The 17,150-nt window shown below is 35.4% G+C and overlaps 1 protein-coding gene across 9 annotated transcripts in view; it reads right to left on the bottom strand.

Annotated features, from left to right (window-relative positions):
- The window catches only part of LOC107702403 (prominin-1-A-like), a 32,284-nt gene that overhangs the window by 4,056 nt on the left and 11,078 nt on the right, over positions 1-17,150 (bottom strand). For 4 of the 9 annotated variants that reach the window (XM_016504727.1, XM_016504722.1, XM_016504723.1 and 1 more), the window contains exons 5-25: positions 13,310-13,430; positions 13,068-13,131; positions 12,089-12,178; positions 11,497-11,520; positions 10,952-11,169; positions 9,572-9,646; positions 9,411-9,474; positions 9,135-9,143; positions 8,767-8,926; positions 7,308-7,460; positions 6,274-6,397; positions 5,540-5,643; positions 4,943-5,027; positions 4,688-4,834; positions 4,507-4,611; positions 3,289-3,381; positions 2,307-2,324; positions 1,910-1,963; positions 1,637-1,717; positions 1,069-1,137; positions 870-959 (exon numbers count right to left, since the gene is read on the bottom strand). In XM_016504727.1, the coding sequence (XP_016360213.1) occupies positions 870-959; positions 1,069-1,137; positions 1,637-1,717; positions 1,910-1,963; positions 2,307-2,324; positions 3,289-3,381; positions 4,507-4,611; positions 4,688-4,834; positions 4,943-5,027; positions 5,540-5,643; positions 6,274-6,397; positions 7,308-7,460; positions 8,767-8,926; positions 9,135-9,143; positions 9,411-9,474; positions 9,572-9,646; positions 10,952-11,169; positions 11,497-11,520; positions 12,089-12,178; positions 13,068-13,131; positions 13,310-13,430 (1,948 nt within the window). Of the gene's footprint in view, positions 1-869; positions 960-1,068; positions 1,138-1,636; positions 1,718-1,909; positions 1,964-2,306; positions 2,325-3,288; positions 3,382-4,506; positions 4,612-4,687; positions 4,835-4,942; positions 5,028-5,539; positions 5,644-6,273; positions 6,398-7,307; positions 7,461-8,766; positions 8,927-9,134; positions 9,144-9,410; positions 9,475-9,571; positions 9,647-10,951; positions 11,170-11,496; positions 11,521-12,088; positions 12,179-13,067; positions 13,132-13,309; positions 13,431-17,150 lie in introns of those variants that run through there. The other 5 variants (XM_016504724.1, XM_016504725.1, XM_016504726.1 and 2 more) reach the window with 5 other exon arrangements.

The raw sequence follows: 17,150 nt of genomic DNA on the forward strand, positions 1-17,150 counted from the left end.
CACCCACACACACACACACACACACACACACACACACACACAATAATATAAAGAATTTTCTTAATCTTATATATGGGCATTTATGAACACATATATGAACGTTTTTGCATATGTTTTAGTTTAACATATAAAAAAATGAACCTATGACAGTACATTCACTACCATTCAAAAGTTAATAATACTTTAACAATAATACTTTTATTCAACAAGAATGCATTACATTTATCAAAGGTGACAAAAAGGACATTTGTAATGTTACAAAATGTTTTATATTAAATAAATGCTGTTCTTTTGAACTTCCTATTCATCAAATAATGATAAAAAAATGTATCATGCACCATAAAAGTAGTCTATTTGACTAATGCCTTATATTCAAGTGTCTAAAAGAGTATTGTGAACTTCCTGTCTAACATTTCCTCGTGTCTTCAATCAAAAAAAGAAAATCATATGGGTTTGGAACAAACTGAGGGTGAGTAAATGATGACAGAATTTAAATTTCTGGGTGAACTGTCCCAGAAGCCAGAGCTTGGGAAATCCCCAATTACAGAACATAGCTCTGTTAAAGTGAGTGTGTGTTCGCCTCTGGAGTGTTTATTTCTGTAAGGTCATGGTTCCAGTTCACACACACAAGCATTTATACTGCAATAACATTCTCAGAGTGTGAACACTGACAATCTTGTTCTGTGAGAGTGAGAGTGAGTGTGTGTGTGTGCGCGCGTGTGTGTGTGTGTGTGTGTGTGTGTGTCTGTGTGTGTGTGTGTGTGTGTGTGTCGGGGGACGTGCATATGCTGCACGTGTTCATGGGTATATCCAGTCTGTCTCGTGAGTGTGTGTTCTTGTATGTGTTACAGTGGTTTTGTATATCTTACCACTGAGTCAACAACGAAGCTGCAGCCTACGATCTCCAGCGAGTCAATGATGTTGCTGATGGGCTTGCACTGGGCGACCTCCATTTCCAGCTGTGCATACAGAGGCGCACATGAGTAAAACTGATTTAGTTGCAGTGTTACATGACAAAGTGCTGTTCTTTAAGAAAATGCTGGACTTTTCTTATCTTAGCATACTCACAGAGTGCTTGACCCAATCCGTATATTGTGAAAAATATCCCACAAGTTTCTTAATGAATTGATCAGCCTCCTGTGACATGTTAACAAAACAAAAATTGTTAAAAAAATAAGTAAAACATACATACAGAGCATTAATAACTGACCTATTAAAATATACAGTTTTTTCTTTGTCCCGTAATAAAACAAACATCTTTAAAACAAGATAAATTTTCACTGAGAAACAAAATTGTGTAAGATAAGATATATTTTCAGAGAATTTGTCCTGAATTAAGATGATTTTTCTTACCACATTACTTATTTGTGTGTGTTTCTTATCTCTTGTGGATTATTCTTAAACAATTCAAGATATGTTCTTTAAAATCAAGTTTTAGGGTCAGATTTACTAAACAGGGCAAATTAGTGTGAGAGCACAATCTCATAAAAGCGCTGATGGGAGTGGAAAGTTCTGTGGCTGATCTACTGACAATGAGCAAATTAAACAATTATTAATTTACTAATTAGTAATCAAGATTACTAATTAGTAAATGAATAAAGTGATAGATTAATAAATTAAATATAAATATTTGTACCTGTTTGACCACATGTGAAGCATTGTTGGCGATGAGGTACTCTGCTGCTTCAATGGCATTCAAAACATTTGTCACTTTAATCTAGAGGAAAAATGTGATAAATATTAAATAATTATTCACATATTTAGTTTAGTTCTAATTACAACTCTATTTGGACACCTTATCCACTATTAACGATGTATAAAGGTCACTGCATTATATAAATACCAAAACCAAGTGGCATTAATTATATAGAAAGATTGAAATAAAGTTGTGTGTATTTACTGGACTTACAGGTAGTTCTCTGGATGTTTTCTGAAGCAGTTTGATGCTTTGACTTAGAGTGCCCTACAAGAAAAAACCCATACGTTTTATTTAAATAAATATAAAATACTATATAAATCACTTACAATTTGGTGAGTCACTGGTGTCTCTGATTCAAATTCTTTTCAATCTTTTCAGTACGTCAGGCTCAAGTGTGCTCTTTCGAACCCATTTCCTAAGTCATTATTACAGATAATGAATTAGTCGCTGAAAAATCCCAGCACAAACACAATGAGCCAAAAGAGCACTTACACAAACATGCAAGCACAAACATTTACAGAACACATCTGAACTAAAGCTGTCCACATTTACTAAGAAGTACATTCACTTTTGGATTATCACGTCACAATACCAACTGTTGGCTTACCCTTGCTTTCACAAATTTCTTTGGGTTCCATTAAAAGAAAAGAATAAAGAATAAATAAATAAAATTTCCTTTGTCCTCATAAACCAAACGACTTGAAAACATACTAAAAATGACAAAGGTTTTCAGTGAGGGTTATATTTATGGGTCGAGTTAGGGGATAGTAAACATGATTAGTTCAGTATAAAAATAATTATGCCTATGAAGGATCCCTGTAAACCATATATGCCAGTTTGTGTGTGTTTGTTTGCGCACATACGGTACTTGACCATATTTTAGGAACAAATTTGAACCCAGAAATTAACAAAATCTTATAAAACCTCCTTTTGGGGACATCATCAAAAATGTATTTAGGATATTTTTATATTTAGGATATAGTGTTTATAAGTAGCTGTATATAAAAACAGAAGTCTATGGAATGCTCTGTGTGTGTGTGTGTGTGTGTGTGTGTGTGTGTGTGTGTGTGTGTGTGAGAGAGAGAAATAAAAGGTTGCTCAAAAATGCAGAAAGTTTCCTGTGAGGGGTAGGATTTGGGGTAGGGTTGGTGTAGGGCAATAGAAAATACGGTCTGTACAGTAGAAAAACCATTACGCCTATGGAGAGTCCCCACAAGGATAGCAAACCAGACATGTGTGTGTGTGTGTGTGTAAGTGTGTTAGTGTGTGTGTGTGTGAGAGTGTGTGTGTACCTGGTATTTATCACGTTATGGGGACCAAATGTCCCCACAAGGATAGTAATACTAGTAAATTTTGACCTTGTGGGGACATTTTTGAGGTCCCCATGAGGAAACAAGCTTATAAATCATACAGAATGAGTTTTTTTGAGAAAGTAAAAATGCACAAAGTTTCCTGTAAGGGGTAGGTTTAGGGTTAGGGTTGGTGTAGGGCAATAGCACATACAGTTTGTACAGTATAAAAACCATTACGCCTATGGAATGTCCCCATAAAACATGGAAACACAACATGTGTGTGTGTGTGTGTTTTACCATGGCCTGTTCCATTGGCACCACTTGTTCTTTGTGGATCTGTCTGATACTGCTGGCATGACCCTTGAGGGCATTCTCAAGAGCCCCACGTGGCTAAAAAAGAGATTGAGAGAGAGAAATAGAATGAAAAAGTATAGAATTGTCCTTCCACAAAAAAAAAAAAAAAAGAGATCACTACTTTATTTAATTTGTCCAATAACAAATTCAGAAGTGGACGTTTATGCATCACAAGAATTAAGAACGGTCACTTTTGTATTTATTTTATTTTTTATTTTTTTTTGGAAACATTTTTGGAATAAAATGCAAGCTGCAATAATCTAAGGCTGATTTCAGAGCTGAAATTGTATTTAGCCTAAACAAATACAATTAAACATTGTTTAATCAGTGCGATATTGTTGGAAATGGTGTTACAACTGTAGCAGCTGTAATTTCTGTAAATGGATATAAACATTTAATGTAATAAATATTGAAATAGTTTGTTTATTCATTCTTTGTTTAGACTATAGATTAAAGTTTTAAAAATTTTACATCACACTTTATTTTAAGGTTCAATTCTCACTATTAACTAATTATTAACTGTGACTTTTGCCTCAATAAACTCCTACTTTGCTGCTTATTAATAGTTAGTAAGGTAGTTGTTAAGTTAAGGATTAAAGGATCTAAAATATGATCATGCAGAATAAGGCATTAATATGTGCTTTATAAGTACTAATAACAGCCAATAGTCATATGCAAGCTAATAAACAACTACTGTAGTTAATAGTGAGAATTGGTCCTTAAAATAGTGTTAACAAATTTTATAATAAATTTTTATATTTTAAGATTTAACATCTAGAACAAGAATTAAATATCCTTCTCCTGTAATACAGGTAGAATTTGACTTAATTTTGATAAACTATCAAACTTAATGATAAACAATATTAACTATTAACAAACAGGCTCATGTCTCAGACCAACATTTCATGTCAAAAAGACCCAGTAAAAGACTCTCAGTCATATCCCCATAAGCACATGCACACATTGAGCTGCACACATCCTGTAGCTGAGCGTTTTCCCCTCATGAATGCAGTGCTTGTGTCCCGCTACACTCTTCATAAAAAGATTCCAAATGTTCCAGAGACTGGCAGTTTGATACATACAGTAAATAATATCTAACCTAATGAACTGCTAATATCTTCACATATCATAAAAGAGTCATTAGTAGACTGTAATTATTACCAATTGAAAGTGATTAATTTGTCTTTGACTCACCAGCTGGTCTGCTTGAGCTTCAAGTCCATTTGCGTAGGACAAAAGATCCACAACTGTCACTTCTTTATTCACCTATCAATCAAATAATTCTCATTAAAATGTCTTGTGTTGTTGTGCCTGTAAGTGTGAACGAGAGTGTGTTGGTTACCTCAGTTAGATAAGCCTGATAGTCGATTTCTCCAATGCCTGTGTTAGCAAAGTCAATGAGGTTATCTTTGCCCTCCTGTTCCAGAAGCAGCATCCCCTGGAGATCCACATTCACACTATTAAATATCTTGGTCAGTTCCAGGTTATACTGTTGAGAAATCACAAACACGTGGTTAAAGAACTGATGTCGTGTTCAGTCTGTAGATATAAACACAACGTTTTTTGCTTTTTGTCTTTCTTAAATCTCTTCACGCACCACTGTGGCATTGAGAAACTTGTTGAAGTTGAACTTGGTCTCCAGTTGTAGTGCTGAATATAAACCATTATTCTCATAACAATCTCTGAGTAAGAGAAAAAGAGAGAAGCAAATAGTGAGCAAATAGTGTGTCTAATAAATCATTAAAGGGGTATTTCACTCAAAAACAAAAATGTTGTCATTAATTACTCACCCTCATGTCATTCCACACCCATAAGATAAGACTTTAGTTTATCTTCATAACACAAATGAAACCTGAAGTTCCCTTTATAATGAAACCTGACAGATTTCTGTCCCTCCATTTAAAGTCCATGCAACTAAAACAGAAGACTTGGTTCATGGATCACTCGATTCATTTGGATTGCATTTACATCGTCTTTATAAACTTTCTGAAGTGGAATGGACTTTCAATGGAGGAACAGAAATCTCTCAGGTTTCATTATAAATATCTTCATTTGTATGCTAAAGATCAAGGAAAGTCCTATGGGTTTGGAAGGACATGAGTATGAGGAAGTGATGACAGAATAACTACAGCATCTCTTTAAGATCAACTACTTGTAATTGACTTTCAGCACTGATCTTTGCTCACACACTTACCTGTACATACTGCCGATAGTAAGGTCGATGTTTGGATCTTGAAACAGCATGCCAGGAAGGAAGTTCTTTTTGGTAGGATGGACCATATATGGTGTGTCGATTATCTGAACAGCATTAAAAAAATCTATTTATTTGTCAAAAAAAGTCTATTTTCCATATGCTAATCATAAAAATTTTAAATGATAATTCTGTCACGATTTACATCAGTTGTTTCAAACTTGTATGACTTTCCTTATTCTGTGGACCTCCAATAAAGAACTGTTAATTTAATATTAAAGATATTAAATTCACATACAAACCATAGGCCACGGGGCTAAATGTGTTCGAGGTCCTGTATAGAAGTGTTTGTGTGTAAATGCTTTACTATGTGTATGATCTGAAACTAACCCAGATTTACTTAAGAATTTCCAACCCCCTTTTTTAAACTTTTGCTCAAGCACACACACACACACACACACACACACACACACACACACACACTCCTAGCTTAACCACAGTTTAGCATAAATACAAGGGCTCCAGTGTTGTGTGAGTTATGTAAGATTATACTGTCTGTTTCTTTTCTCCCTTCCAAAAACTACACAGTGTTTGCACTTACAAGATGTGACCCAAGATAGCTGATTTACTTATGTAGAGTTTTATTTTTGTTTATAAACATAAGCTGTTATGTATTATTAAACATAAAATCAACTAGTTCTGCTGTTGTTTCTTATCATAGAGTAGTGTACTAGTACCTTAAGAATCTGTCTGTTAGCCAGCGGCTCGCAAACAAGCTTCTCTACGTTTCCCCCAAAAATAAATGAGGTGACTACAACTCCCATGAGCACCCAGGAGAAGATGAAGCTGAAGCCAACAGAACTGATCACCAACAAACCCAAAAAAAAATGAAAAAGAATGTTAGTATCTAACTTTTAGCTATCATCAAATCTATTTTTTATGCACTTTAAAATGTTTTGAAACTTAAGTGTTATTGTATATACACTGCCTGGCCAAAAAAAAAAGAAAGTCACCATCTGGATTTAAATAAGCAAATATGTAAGATTTTAGGACTGAATCATTATTGGATTGATTAATATGTTTCTGGCATGTTGTAGGTTTGTGTCGCTTCATTTCTCAAACAACCATGTGGGAAGACCATATTCCAGAATGACAATACAAAAATCCAGCAGGCTCAAATTGTGAGAGATTGGCCACTACAGAGTCCTGACATTAATCCCACTGAAAGTCTTTGCCTGGCCAAAATATATATATATATTATAAAATTTTATTGGACAGCCTTATATCGTGCATTCATTGTGGCAATGTTTCAACAACATCATGCAACATCACAGCATTAATTTCCATCAAGAGTTGCATTAATTTTTGGCCGAGATCTTGCATTGACTCTGTAAAGTTGACTCCAGCACATCCTAAAGACTTTCAATTAAGCTCAGGACTCTGTGGTGACAATTCATACATGAAAATGATTCCTCATGCTCACTGAACCTCTATCTCACAGTTTGGGTCCAATGAATCTTGGCATTGTCATTCTGAAATATACACATCTTCCCACATGGTTGTGTGAGAAATAAAAAGCTACGCACTGCATCAGTTAGGGTTAAAAGAATCACTGCTAAACATACTACATGCCAGAAACATATTAATCACTGCAGTAATGATCCAGTCCTACAATCTCAAGTATCTGCTTATTTAAATCCAAATTGCAACTTTTTTTTTTTGGCCAGGCAGTGTGTGTGTATGTTGTTTTGGTGTTGTCCTGATAACTCACGCCATCAGTAGGTTTCCTCCGGTGTTGGACAGACAGCCACGTGTGGTGGGTGTGGCATTTTTATCATAACCACATGATCCACACAACAGACCCAGGAAATTAAAGGTCAGAACCAGCACGACCATACAACAAATCACCACACATCCAATCCATCTAGAGACACAAACACAGAGATAAAGACACACTGAGTGAAAGTGTACACTGCATTTGTCTACAAATATTTAGTTTGTTGTCAGATTATTTTGTTTACAGAAATTAATCATTTTATTCACTAAGGACACATTAAATTGATCAAAAGTGATAGCAGCGACATTTCTATTTCACACAAACACTGTTCTTTTGAACTTTCTATTCAACAAAGAATCCTGAAAACTGAAAAATCACGGTTTTCACCAAAACAAACAGCAACATTTCTTTCAACATTGATACTAATAATAAATGTTTCTTGAGCACAATCAGCATATTAGAGCATATTTCACAATATTTTTACTGTGCTTTTGACCAAATAAATGCAGCAGGGGTGAGCATATCAGATTTCTTCCAAAAACATTCAAAAATCTTTTGAATAGTGGTGTATAAAGGAATATTTTGCTCTTTTAAATATGTAATTTATAACTAGTTAATTTTGGTTCTGAACACATCTTTAGCATTTCATGTAAATGCAGTTGTCACTACTTTAGATCAGGAAACACTATTAACTAGTTGCTTATTAGCATGCATATGTGACCATGGAGCACAAAACCAGTCATAAGGGTCAATTTCTCGAAATTGAGATTTATACACCATCCGAAAGCTGTATAATAAATAAGCTTTCATTGATGTATGGTTTGTTAGGATAGGACAATATTTGGTCGAGATATAACTATTTGAAAATCTGGAATCTGGGGGTGCAAAAAAATCAAAATACTGAGAAAATCTTTAAAGTCGTCCAAATGAAGTTCTTAGCAATGCATATTACCAATCAAAAATTAAGTTTTGATATATTTATGGTAGGACATTTACTAAATATCTTCATGGAACATGATCTTTACTTAATATCCTAATGATTTTAGGCATAAAAGAAAAATCGATCATTTTGACCCATACACTGTATTTTTGGCTATTGCTACAAATATACCCCAGCGACTTAAGACTGGTTTTGTGCTCCAGGGTCACATATTACTAGCATACTGGCTGTTTATTAATACCTATAAAGCACATATTAATGCCTTATTCTGCATGAGCATATTTTAGATCACTTAATCCTTAACTTAACAACTACCTTACTAACTATTAATAAGCAGCAAATTAGGAGTTTATTGAGGAAAAAGTCGTAGTTAATAGTGAATGTGTTCCCTAATCTAAAGTGTTTTCTTGAATTCTGTTGCAGAATGTGGTTGTCACTTCCATAAGAGTGACAGCTGGATTTCTCTTAAGTATGCATGTGGCACTGGCGCATCAGTAAGCGTTACAGAAGTACCTGTAGAAGTCCAGCTGGTCGATCTGTGGATAGTACGCTTCAATGTTCTTCTGGCTCTCTGTCAGGAACTTTGTGAAGTTCTCAAGTGCTGGTTCAACCGGGAACATCTTTGTGAAAGCAACTATCTCTCCACCAGACTTATCCAGCAGCCCTTTCACTTCTTCAACAGACAGAAAAAGAGAAAGATGAACTGAATATGTGTATGTGAAAATGAGGATGACATATAAATATGTAAATCAAGAGAGAAATATATTTGTTTTGATAGATCTCCCAATATTCCCATGAAATGAGCATCATGTCTGGCACTAAAACATCTCAGTGAGGATTAGCCTAATGTTGAAGAAACACAGCACTTGAGGAACACTTACTGGGTAAAGCTTCATTTTTAACGAGAGACAGGTGGGTTCCCGCATGCAGAGGGACAGATATGAGAACAATAACAGAAAAATATTGTGATTTCTTTCATTTCAGAGAACAAATGAGGTTAGCATTTAGAGAGAGAACAGAGAAAGCTGATGCTCGAGATGAACGAGTTTATGAAGGCAGCACATTAAGGCATCATAAGCAACATTCCCTATGTAGACAGCAAGGCAGCACACCGAGTTTTGGGACAAAGCTAGATAGATGAATAAAAATGCCCTCACCCGACAAAATTTCTTTTGTCTGTTCTCTGACCAACCTTGGTGTGTCGTTAAAAGAAGAGTAGCCCTGAAGAGATCAACAAAAAGAAAAGCTGGTGAAGAACTGTCACAGTACATAACAGGAGACTTATAGTGGCTGCGTGATAAAGAGAGACCCATCCGACTTTCTGTATGATATTGCTGAGGTCTGTTTTAAGCACAGCATCCAGACTGGCCAAAGGTGCCTCAACATCAGGCAACTGTTGGATGAAACACAGGAGTTACAGTTAAAGCACACAGACCAACATATTGTGCTTCCACACATTTCAGCTTCTTAAAGAGCCCTTTTAGATCCATGTCTGTTCAGTTTAAAACAATCTATATGCTAACTAATTGAACCTTTAGGCTAAAATGTACCGTGTTTCTCTTCCAGGAATATAAAAACTCACCCTGCACTACACAGATAAGCAAGTAGCCAATCATGGATCATGGCTGTTGCTACTACTAACTAAAGCTGACTGGATTTTAAATTCGGCATGAACCAGAAATTGCAATTAACTTTTTCTTTCCTATTATAATGTACATCTGAGTGAAATGCCTTCTTGAACAAAAAAAGTTTAGGTTATGGACATGATTCTGTCCACTGGGAATGTGAGGATGTTAATGTTTTTGATTAAAGACTATGAGGTTAGATTAATTTTTAAAAATAATAATGTGCACGGATGAATCTTTTATAATAAAAACTGCAATATTCCATAAATAAGAATTTTGATTTCATGGTGAATGGGTTGATCTTTCAATATATCCTTTCTAAAATCAGCAAAGTGATACACTGAAAGATATCCATATTAATTTTACAAATCACTGAATTTAAAACTCAGGTATAGGGTTAGAAGTTAACATGGCAACACATTAACTAACAAGGAGCAACAATTTTCTTACAGTATTAAATAATCTATCGTTAAATAATAAATATATAACGGTGCATTGTTAGTTCATGTTAGTTCTGGTTCATTAAATAATAACAGATGCAACTTTTGATTTTAATAATGCATTAAATGCTGAAATTGACATAACTAAGATTAATAAATGCTATAAAAGCATTTTTCTAAAAGGGTTTCTTATGAGATTCGCAGGTCTTCCTACTGTACGTATGGGTTTCTTTTTGTTGTCTAACAAAACAAACAAATTTTACCTTTAAGTATTGCCTAATAATTGACATTGTCCTATATATCTTGATACACACACATGCACAGTACATATGGTTTGTGTGTGTGAGTGTGTGTGTGTGTGTGTGTGTGTGTGTGTGAATCAAGGGCGCAGCAGCATCTGTGTGACTTTCTGTCCATGATAAGACTCAAGTACAAGGTCTGACGATGGTTTTCTCATGTCTCTCAACACATTCCTCCTTGTGTATTAATGTATTTGTGTGTGTGTGTGTGTGTGTGCGCGGTGCTGATATAGGGTTAGTGGTTTATCTGGCCTTGGCTGAGGCTCCACTGTTCTGCGTTTGTAACCCTCAGTGAGTGAGTGAGTGAGTGTGTGTGTGTGTGTGTGAGTGTTACCCCGTGAAAGTTTGCGATGAGCGCGAGCTGGCTGAGTGTCCCGCGGATGGTGTTGCAGGTGTGTGTTACGTCTCCATTAGAGCAGGCCGGGTCGTTGAGTGTGCTTGAGAGAGACGCGCGTTCAGACTGAAGAGAGATCTGGAGTCTGCCCGTCCCTTCCTGCAGGATCTCCAGTGAAATGGTCACACTCTCTAATGACTCTTTGGTCTCCCGCATGGCTGTACACACACACAACAACTTCATTACAACACGCTCGCATGCAAATACACAATCACAGAACAGTTATACTGGCCAGAACATTTATATATATATATGCCATTTTCTAATATAAATGTGTGTTTTCCCTATATTCAGATTTTTCTTTAGCTTTTTAGGTTCTCATTTCATCATATAAAGCAGAAATATGATGAAATGCAAAAAAATATGGCAGCAATACATAAAGATGCACAAGACTGATATCAACAATACTTAAAACAACAACAGGATGAACAACAACCACAATTTCTACGTTCACAAAACACGTGAGTGAAACCACTGACTTTTACCTTTAATAGCACCCTCCACTTTAACTTTTATCCATAATCAAAAGCAACAGAAACAGAAAGGAACACGTTAACGAGAATAATATCAATGTGAGTGTGTGTTTTGCAGTGTTGCTGTAGCTGAAACAGCAGAGAATGATAGTAGCAACGTCAAGGTCATGGGTTCAATAAGTATTTTTAATAAGCATTTTATTTTATTTCTGTTTTGCTTTTGTTTATTTTTATTGATTTTATCAGTTATATTAGGTATGTTTGGTATATTATTAGGTAATGTTATTTTTACTTGTTCTTAAAGCATCTTGTAATTAATTAATTATTTCAAATGAGTCAAGCCTCAACTGTATGACTTTAATTGTGACTTTATACCTCAAAATGTGACATTTCACAATTGTGACTTTGTTTCTGGTAATTGTGATTTGATATCTAATGATTGCGGTTTTACTTCTAGTGTTTATATCTCACAATGTGAATTTCTTATTTTAAACTTTTTTTTTTATTCAGGTTAGTCAGGATTGCACTGAAATGCCACATGTTAAAAAGTAAGACCATTTTAGTGAATTCAGCCATAAGTGTGTGTATTTGTTTGGTTATGCACCTGCTGTCATGCGAAGAGCGTTGTCTAAAGCAGGCACCACTTCTCTCTCCAGCTGATTATGAATCTGTCCACCCAGCAGATTCCCAATATCTGATAAACCACGTTGACAATAAAAGAACAAATTAGTAAATGCAGCTCCAACATTAAGTGCAATGATGTTCAAAGGTTTGGGGTCAGTACAATTTTGAATAGTTTTATTCAGCAAGAATTTATTGAACTGATCAAAGACATTGACATTGTTACAAAAGAAGTTATTTTAAACATTCTATTCATCAAGAATCCTGAAAAAATGAATCAGAAATATTAGGCAGCAACATTGATAGTAATAATATGCAACTGTCAACACTGATAATAATAAGAAATGTTTCTTGAACACCAAAACACCTTGAAGGACCAAAAGCAATCACTGTGTGATGAATCAGTTAGAATGACCATTTAATTTGAGTTACACACGCAAAAAATATCCCTGATTTGGGTTTTTATATTTATATCGTTAAGTAATATCACACATTGCCGTTTTTCTAAATATTAGCGCATGAGCATGATCGCCAATGAGATATTAATATTATACAACAGTTCATCAAACAAGAAGTTAATATTGAGTAGGTGACATTTTAGACACAATATTGCCTTTTATTTTTGCCAACAAAAATAGTTCCAGACAAAGTCGAATCAGAAGTCGAATGTTTTTGAATGAATCATTTGAGACAATGATTCAATGATCCATGCATAAAGACAGGGACTACCGGCGGTTAGTGTCATATTTATTTATCCATGACAGGCAAGTACCAGCACAAGAACAATATTAATTATCCTTATAGAAAAAAACCCCAGGAAATTTCAAGATTTTTGTCAATATCACACGCCCCTATTGGTGAGCATTTAAGACTCAAAAACATTAAAAAGTACATACCAACCCCAAACTTTTGAACGTTGTGAATGTTCACACTGATACATAAAAGAGAAAGAAAGTACTTACTGTCTAAGTCTGATAATACTTTGTTCTTGGCTGTTGTGTACTGTGCAGAGAGGTAGTCTATTTGCTATAAAATAAAAGAACAAAGACAAACAGATTTAGCTTTAGTGTGTGAATATGTTTGTGTGCGTGTCTCCATGCTTTAGATTAGGCCCACACAGAATCTGCAAATTTGTTAGTGCATTACTTAATTTAAGATTTGTTTACACATTTTACCACACCATGTGAACCTGTTTATGGCTTACCACTGGTGTGTGGTTTGCAAAAGATTTCAGGTCTCTTATGTTAGTGCTGACGAGGCGTCTGGTGCTCTTGATCTGATTTGTGATGTTCTGATTTGCTGCGTAGGCGATCATCACTCCCACTCTGTAAACAAAGCAACATGCACGCGTAAGCTTGTGAAATAATATGCTTACAGGTATTGTTATGCTTACACTCTGTTATGCTGGTGAAATTGTAGATTTTGGAATTACAGTAAATTAGATAGTCTGGTCTTATCTATCACCATTAAAGCCAGTGCAGCAATTACATTTGATGGAAACACTACACACTCTGATGAAGGGAGTTTGTGATTTCAATATAAATATTCAAAATTTAGATATGCTTGCTCTACTGTATATTGCTGTCACTGACATGCAGTAACATCAGACGGCCACAGTGTGGTACTGTTGTCATGCTGTTTGAGTAATGTGATTCAAGGGTTAAAGCTTAAGGTACAGTTAGCTTGACCTTGTTAGCCTCTGGCAGAAACATCTAGACACAAATAGCACTTTTCTCACCATTCAAAAGTTTTTTGACAGCAATTTCCCAATCAGCATTACATTTGAACAGGTCCTCAAAATCCTATGACCCTATGGGAACGCCAAGTATGCAAGCTATTGAACATAAATACTGAGATATCAGACAGCTTACTCATTAAGATATGACTTTTTGCAAACGTTGTAGCTAAAAAGTACACATATTTGAACGGAGTCTTGTGGCATTTACCGCTCAGGTGACTGGTTCAATAAGACCTGGAACAAAGATGTCAGATTTCAAGCATACGATTTTAGATACAGGATCCTGCACTAGCCAAACAACAGCATTGCTATGAATGGGAATGTTATGAGAAAGTATTCTTCAGGTGTTATAGCCCTACTTAGCAATAGAGCAAATTACTGTTCCCATATTTTATCACTCAATAATATTATATAATAAATATATATTAAATATCATATAATATTTTTTCATTAAATATTCACTAATATAATAAAAGTATTTTTTATTATAAAATATTTAAATACACTACTGTTCAAAAGTTTAGGGCCAGATTTTTTTTTTCTTTTTAAAGAAATGTATTCTTTTATTTAGCAAGGATGCATTAAATTGATCAAAAATCACAGTAAAGGCATTGTTACAAAAAAAAACTATTTAAAATAAATGTTGTTCTTTTAAACTATTTTTCAGAGAATCCTGAAAAAATTATTGGTGAGTATAAGAGACGACTTTCAAAAACATTAAAACAATTCACCAACCTCAAACCTTTGAACGATGGTGTAATAAAAATGTATTCAAATATAAAATATGTAAATATATATAAAAAAATATATTTTAAAATGTCACATCAAAACACAAAACTAGGTGAATCAGTAAATGCATGCACACATACACACTGGTGCTCACATGGCCACAAACTAGAGATAACACTTTACTAATTGAGTGGTGCAGATACATATTAAATTCTTGCATCTGATTACAGATTATTGCCAGACAAACCTCCACTCTCTCATTTCCTCTGACTCCTCCTTTCTCTCTCACAAAAAAAAAAAAATGTAATAAAGGGGAAATGTGATTCAACAAAGGAAGCCATAGAGAGAGAAAAAGAAAAGAGTGAAGAAAGAAGCAGAGCAGATTTGCACTGTCATGTTCTCTGCTCCCAAGCTTCGTCCAGCATAATTACTGCAAACCTCTCAGTAAGTCATTGAAAGTCCATCAAGACACACACACACACTCACAGTACAGTCTACGCCTCACAAACGCCCATTGTGACCCAAGCAACTGCTGTCAGCACTGTCACAGAAAAAAAAAACAGGAAAGAAAAAAAGAGGCAGAAAGAAAGAGGGGGTGGGGCAGAGAAATAAAGAGGGGACTTTCTCTCTGGACAGACTCAGGGCTATCAATGTCACATGTGTGAATGTGTCTGTGTGTGTGTCATTCTAGACCACTGCAGGTGTGTTCATTACACTCTAGCAATGCCGCACACCAACTGATTGACTTTATGTGCACAAAATGTCTCTTATTTATTCTAATCATTATCTCTTATCTCCTAAAATTTCAGTATCGTTTAGCAATTAATAATTATCCAAATCTGACTGAAAACACAATTGCACACTTACACACACAGACCCAGTAACTAGCCTGGACTAGGCTAGATTAGCGTGGAGCAGCACCGCTTGTGTTTATCACACAGAGGAGAGAGAGAGAGAGAGAGAGAGAGCGAGAGAGAGAGAGAGAGAGAGAGAGTAGAGAGATAGGATGATGATGGTTCAGTCTACCTGTGACCTCTATTCTATTTCTAGACCTAAATAACTCTAATGTACTTTAACTAGAATCACTGGTCACAATTACACGCAGACACAGTGACATATGTACTTATATTATGCATATAGTGCATTGTACAGTATACTGTTATGCCAGTGTGTGTGTGTGTGTGTCAAAAGTCAAGTCAAGTCACCTTTATTTATATAGCGCGTTTAACAATACAGATTGTGTCAAAGCAACTGTACAACATTATTAGGAAAATATTGTGTCAATAATGCAAAATGGCAATAATAAACACTCAATTTTCAGTTAAGTGTTAACTGAAGTGTTAACACATTTTGTGTGTGTGTGTGTGTGTGTGTGTGTGTGTGTGTGTAATTGAGTGGTGCAGATACATATTAAATTCTTGCATCTGATTACAGATTATTGCCAGACAAACCTCCACTCTCTCATTTCCTCTGACTCCTCCTTTCTCTCTCACAAAAAAAAAAAAATGTAATAAAGGGGAAATGTGATTCAACAAAGGAAGCCATAGAGAGAGAAAAAGAAAAGAGTGAAGAAAGAAGCAGAGCAGATTTGCACTGTCATGTTCTCTGCTCCCAAGCTTCGTCCAGCATAATTACTGCAAACCTCTCAGTAAGTCATTGAAAGTCCATCAAGACACACACACACACTCACAGTACAGTCTACGCCTCACAAACGCCCATTGTGACCCAAGCAACTGCTGTCAGCACTGTCACAGAAAAAAAAACAGGAAAGAAAAAAAGAGGCAGAAAGAAAGAGGGGGTGGGGCAGAGAAATAAAGAGGGGACTTTCTCTCTGGACAGACTCAGGGCTATCAATGTCACATGTGTGAATGTGTCTGTGTGTGTGTCATTCTAGACCACTGCAGGTGTGTTCATTACACTCTAGCAATGCCGCACACCAACTGATTGACTTTATGTGCACAAAATGTCTCTTATTTATTCTAATCATTATCTCTTATCTCCTAAAATTTCAGTATCGTTTAGCAATTAATAATTATCCAAATCTGACTGAAAACACAATTGCACACTTACACACACAGACCCAGTAACTAGCCTGGACTAGGCTAGATTAGCGTGGAGCAGCACCGCTTGTGTTTATCACACAGAGGAGAGAGAGAGAGAGAGAGAGAGAGCGAGAGAGAGAGAGAGAGAGAGAGAGTACAGTGATAGGATGATGATGGTTCAGTCTACCTGTGACCTCTATTCTATTTCTAGACCTAAATAACTCTAATGTACTTTAACTAGAATCACTGGTCACAATTACACGCAGACACAGTGACATATGTACTTATATTATGCATATAGTGCATTGTACAGTATACTGTTATGCCAGTGTGTGTGTGTGTGTGTGTGTCAAAAGTCAAGTCAAGTCACCTTTATTTATATAGCGCGTTTAACAATACAGATTGTGTCAAAGCAACTGTACAACATTATTAGGAAAATATTGTGTCAATAATGCAAAATGGCAATAATAAACACTCAATTTTCAGTTAAGTGTTAACTGAAGTGTTAACACATTTTGTGTGTGTGTGTGTGTGTG

The sequence above is a fragment of the Sinocyclocheilus anshuiensis genome, unplaced genomic scaffold (assembly GCF_001515605.1).
Source record: "Sinocyclocheilus anshuiensis isolate Anshui unplaced genomic scaffold, SAMN03320099.WGS_v1.1 scaffold86, whole genome shotgun sequence".
NCBI lineage: Eukaryota > Metazoa > Chordata > Actinopteri > Cypriniformes > Cyprinidae > Sinocyclocheilus > Sinocyclocheilus anshuiensis.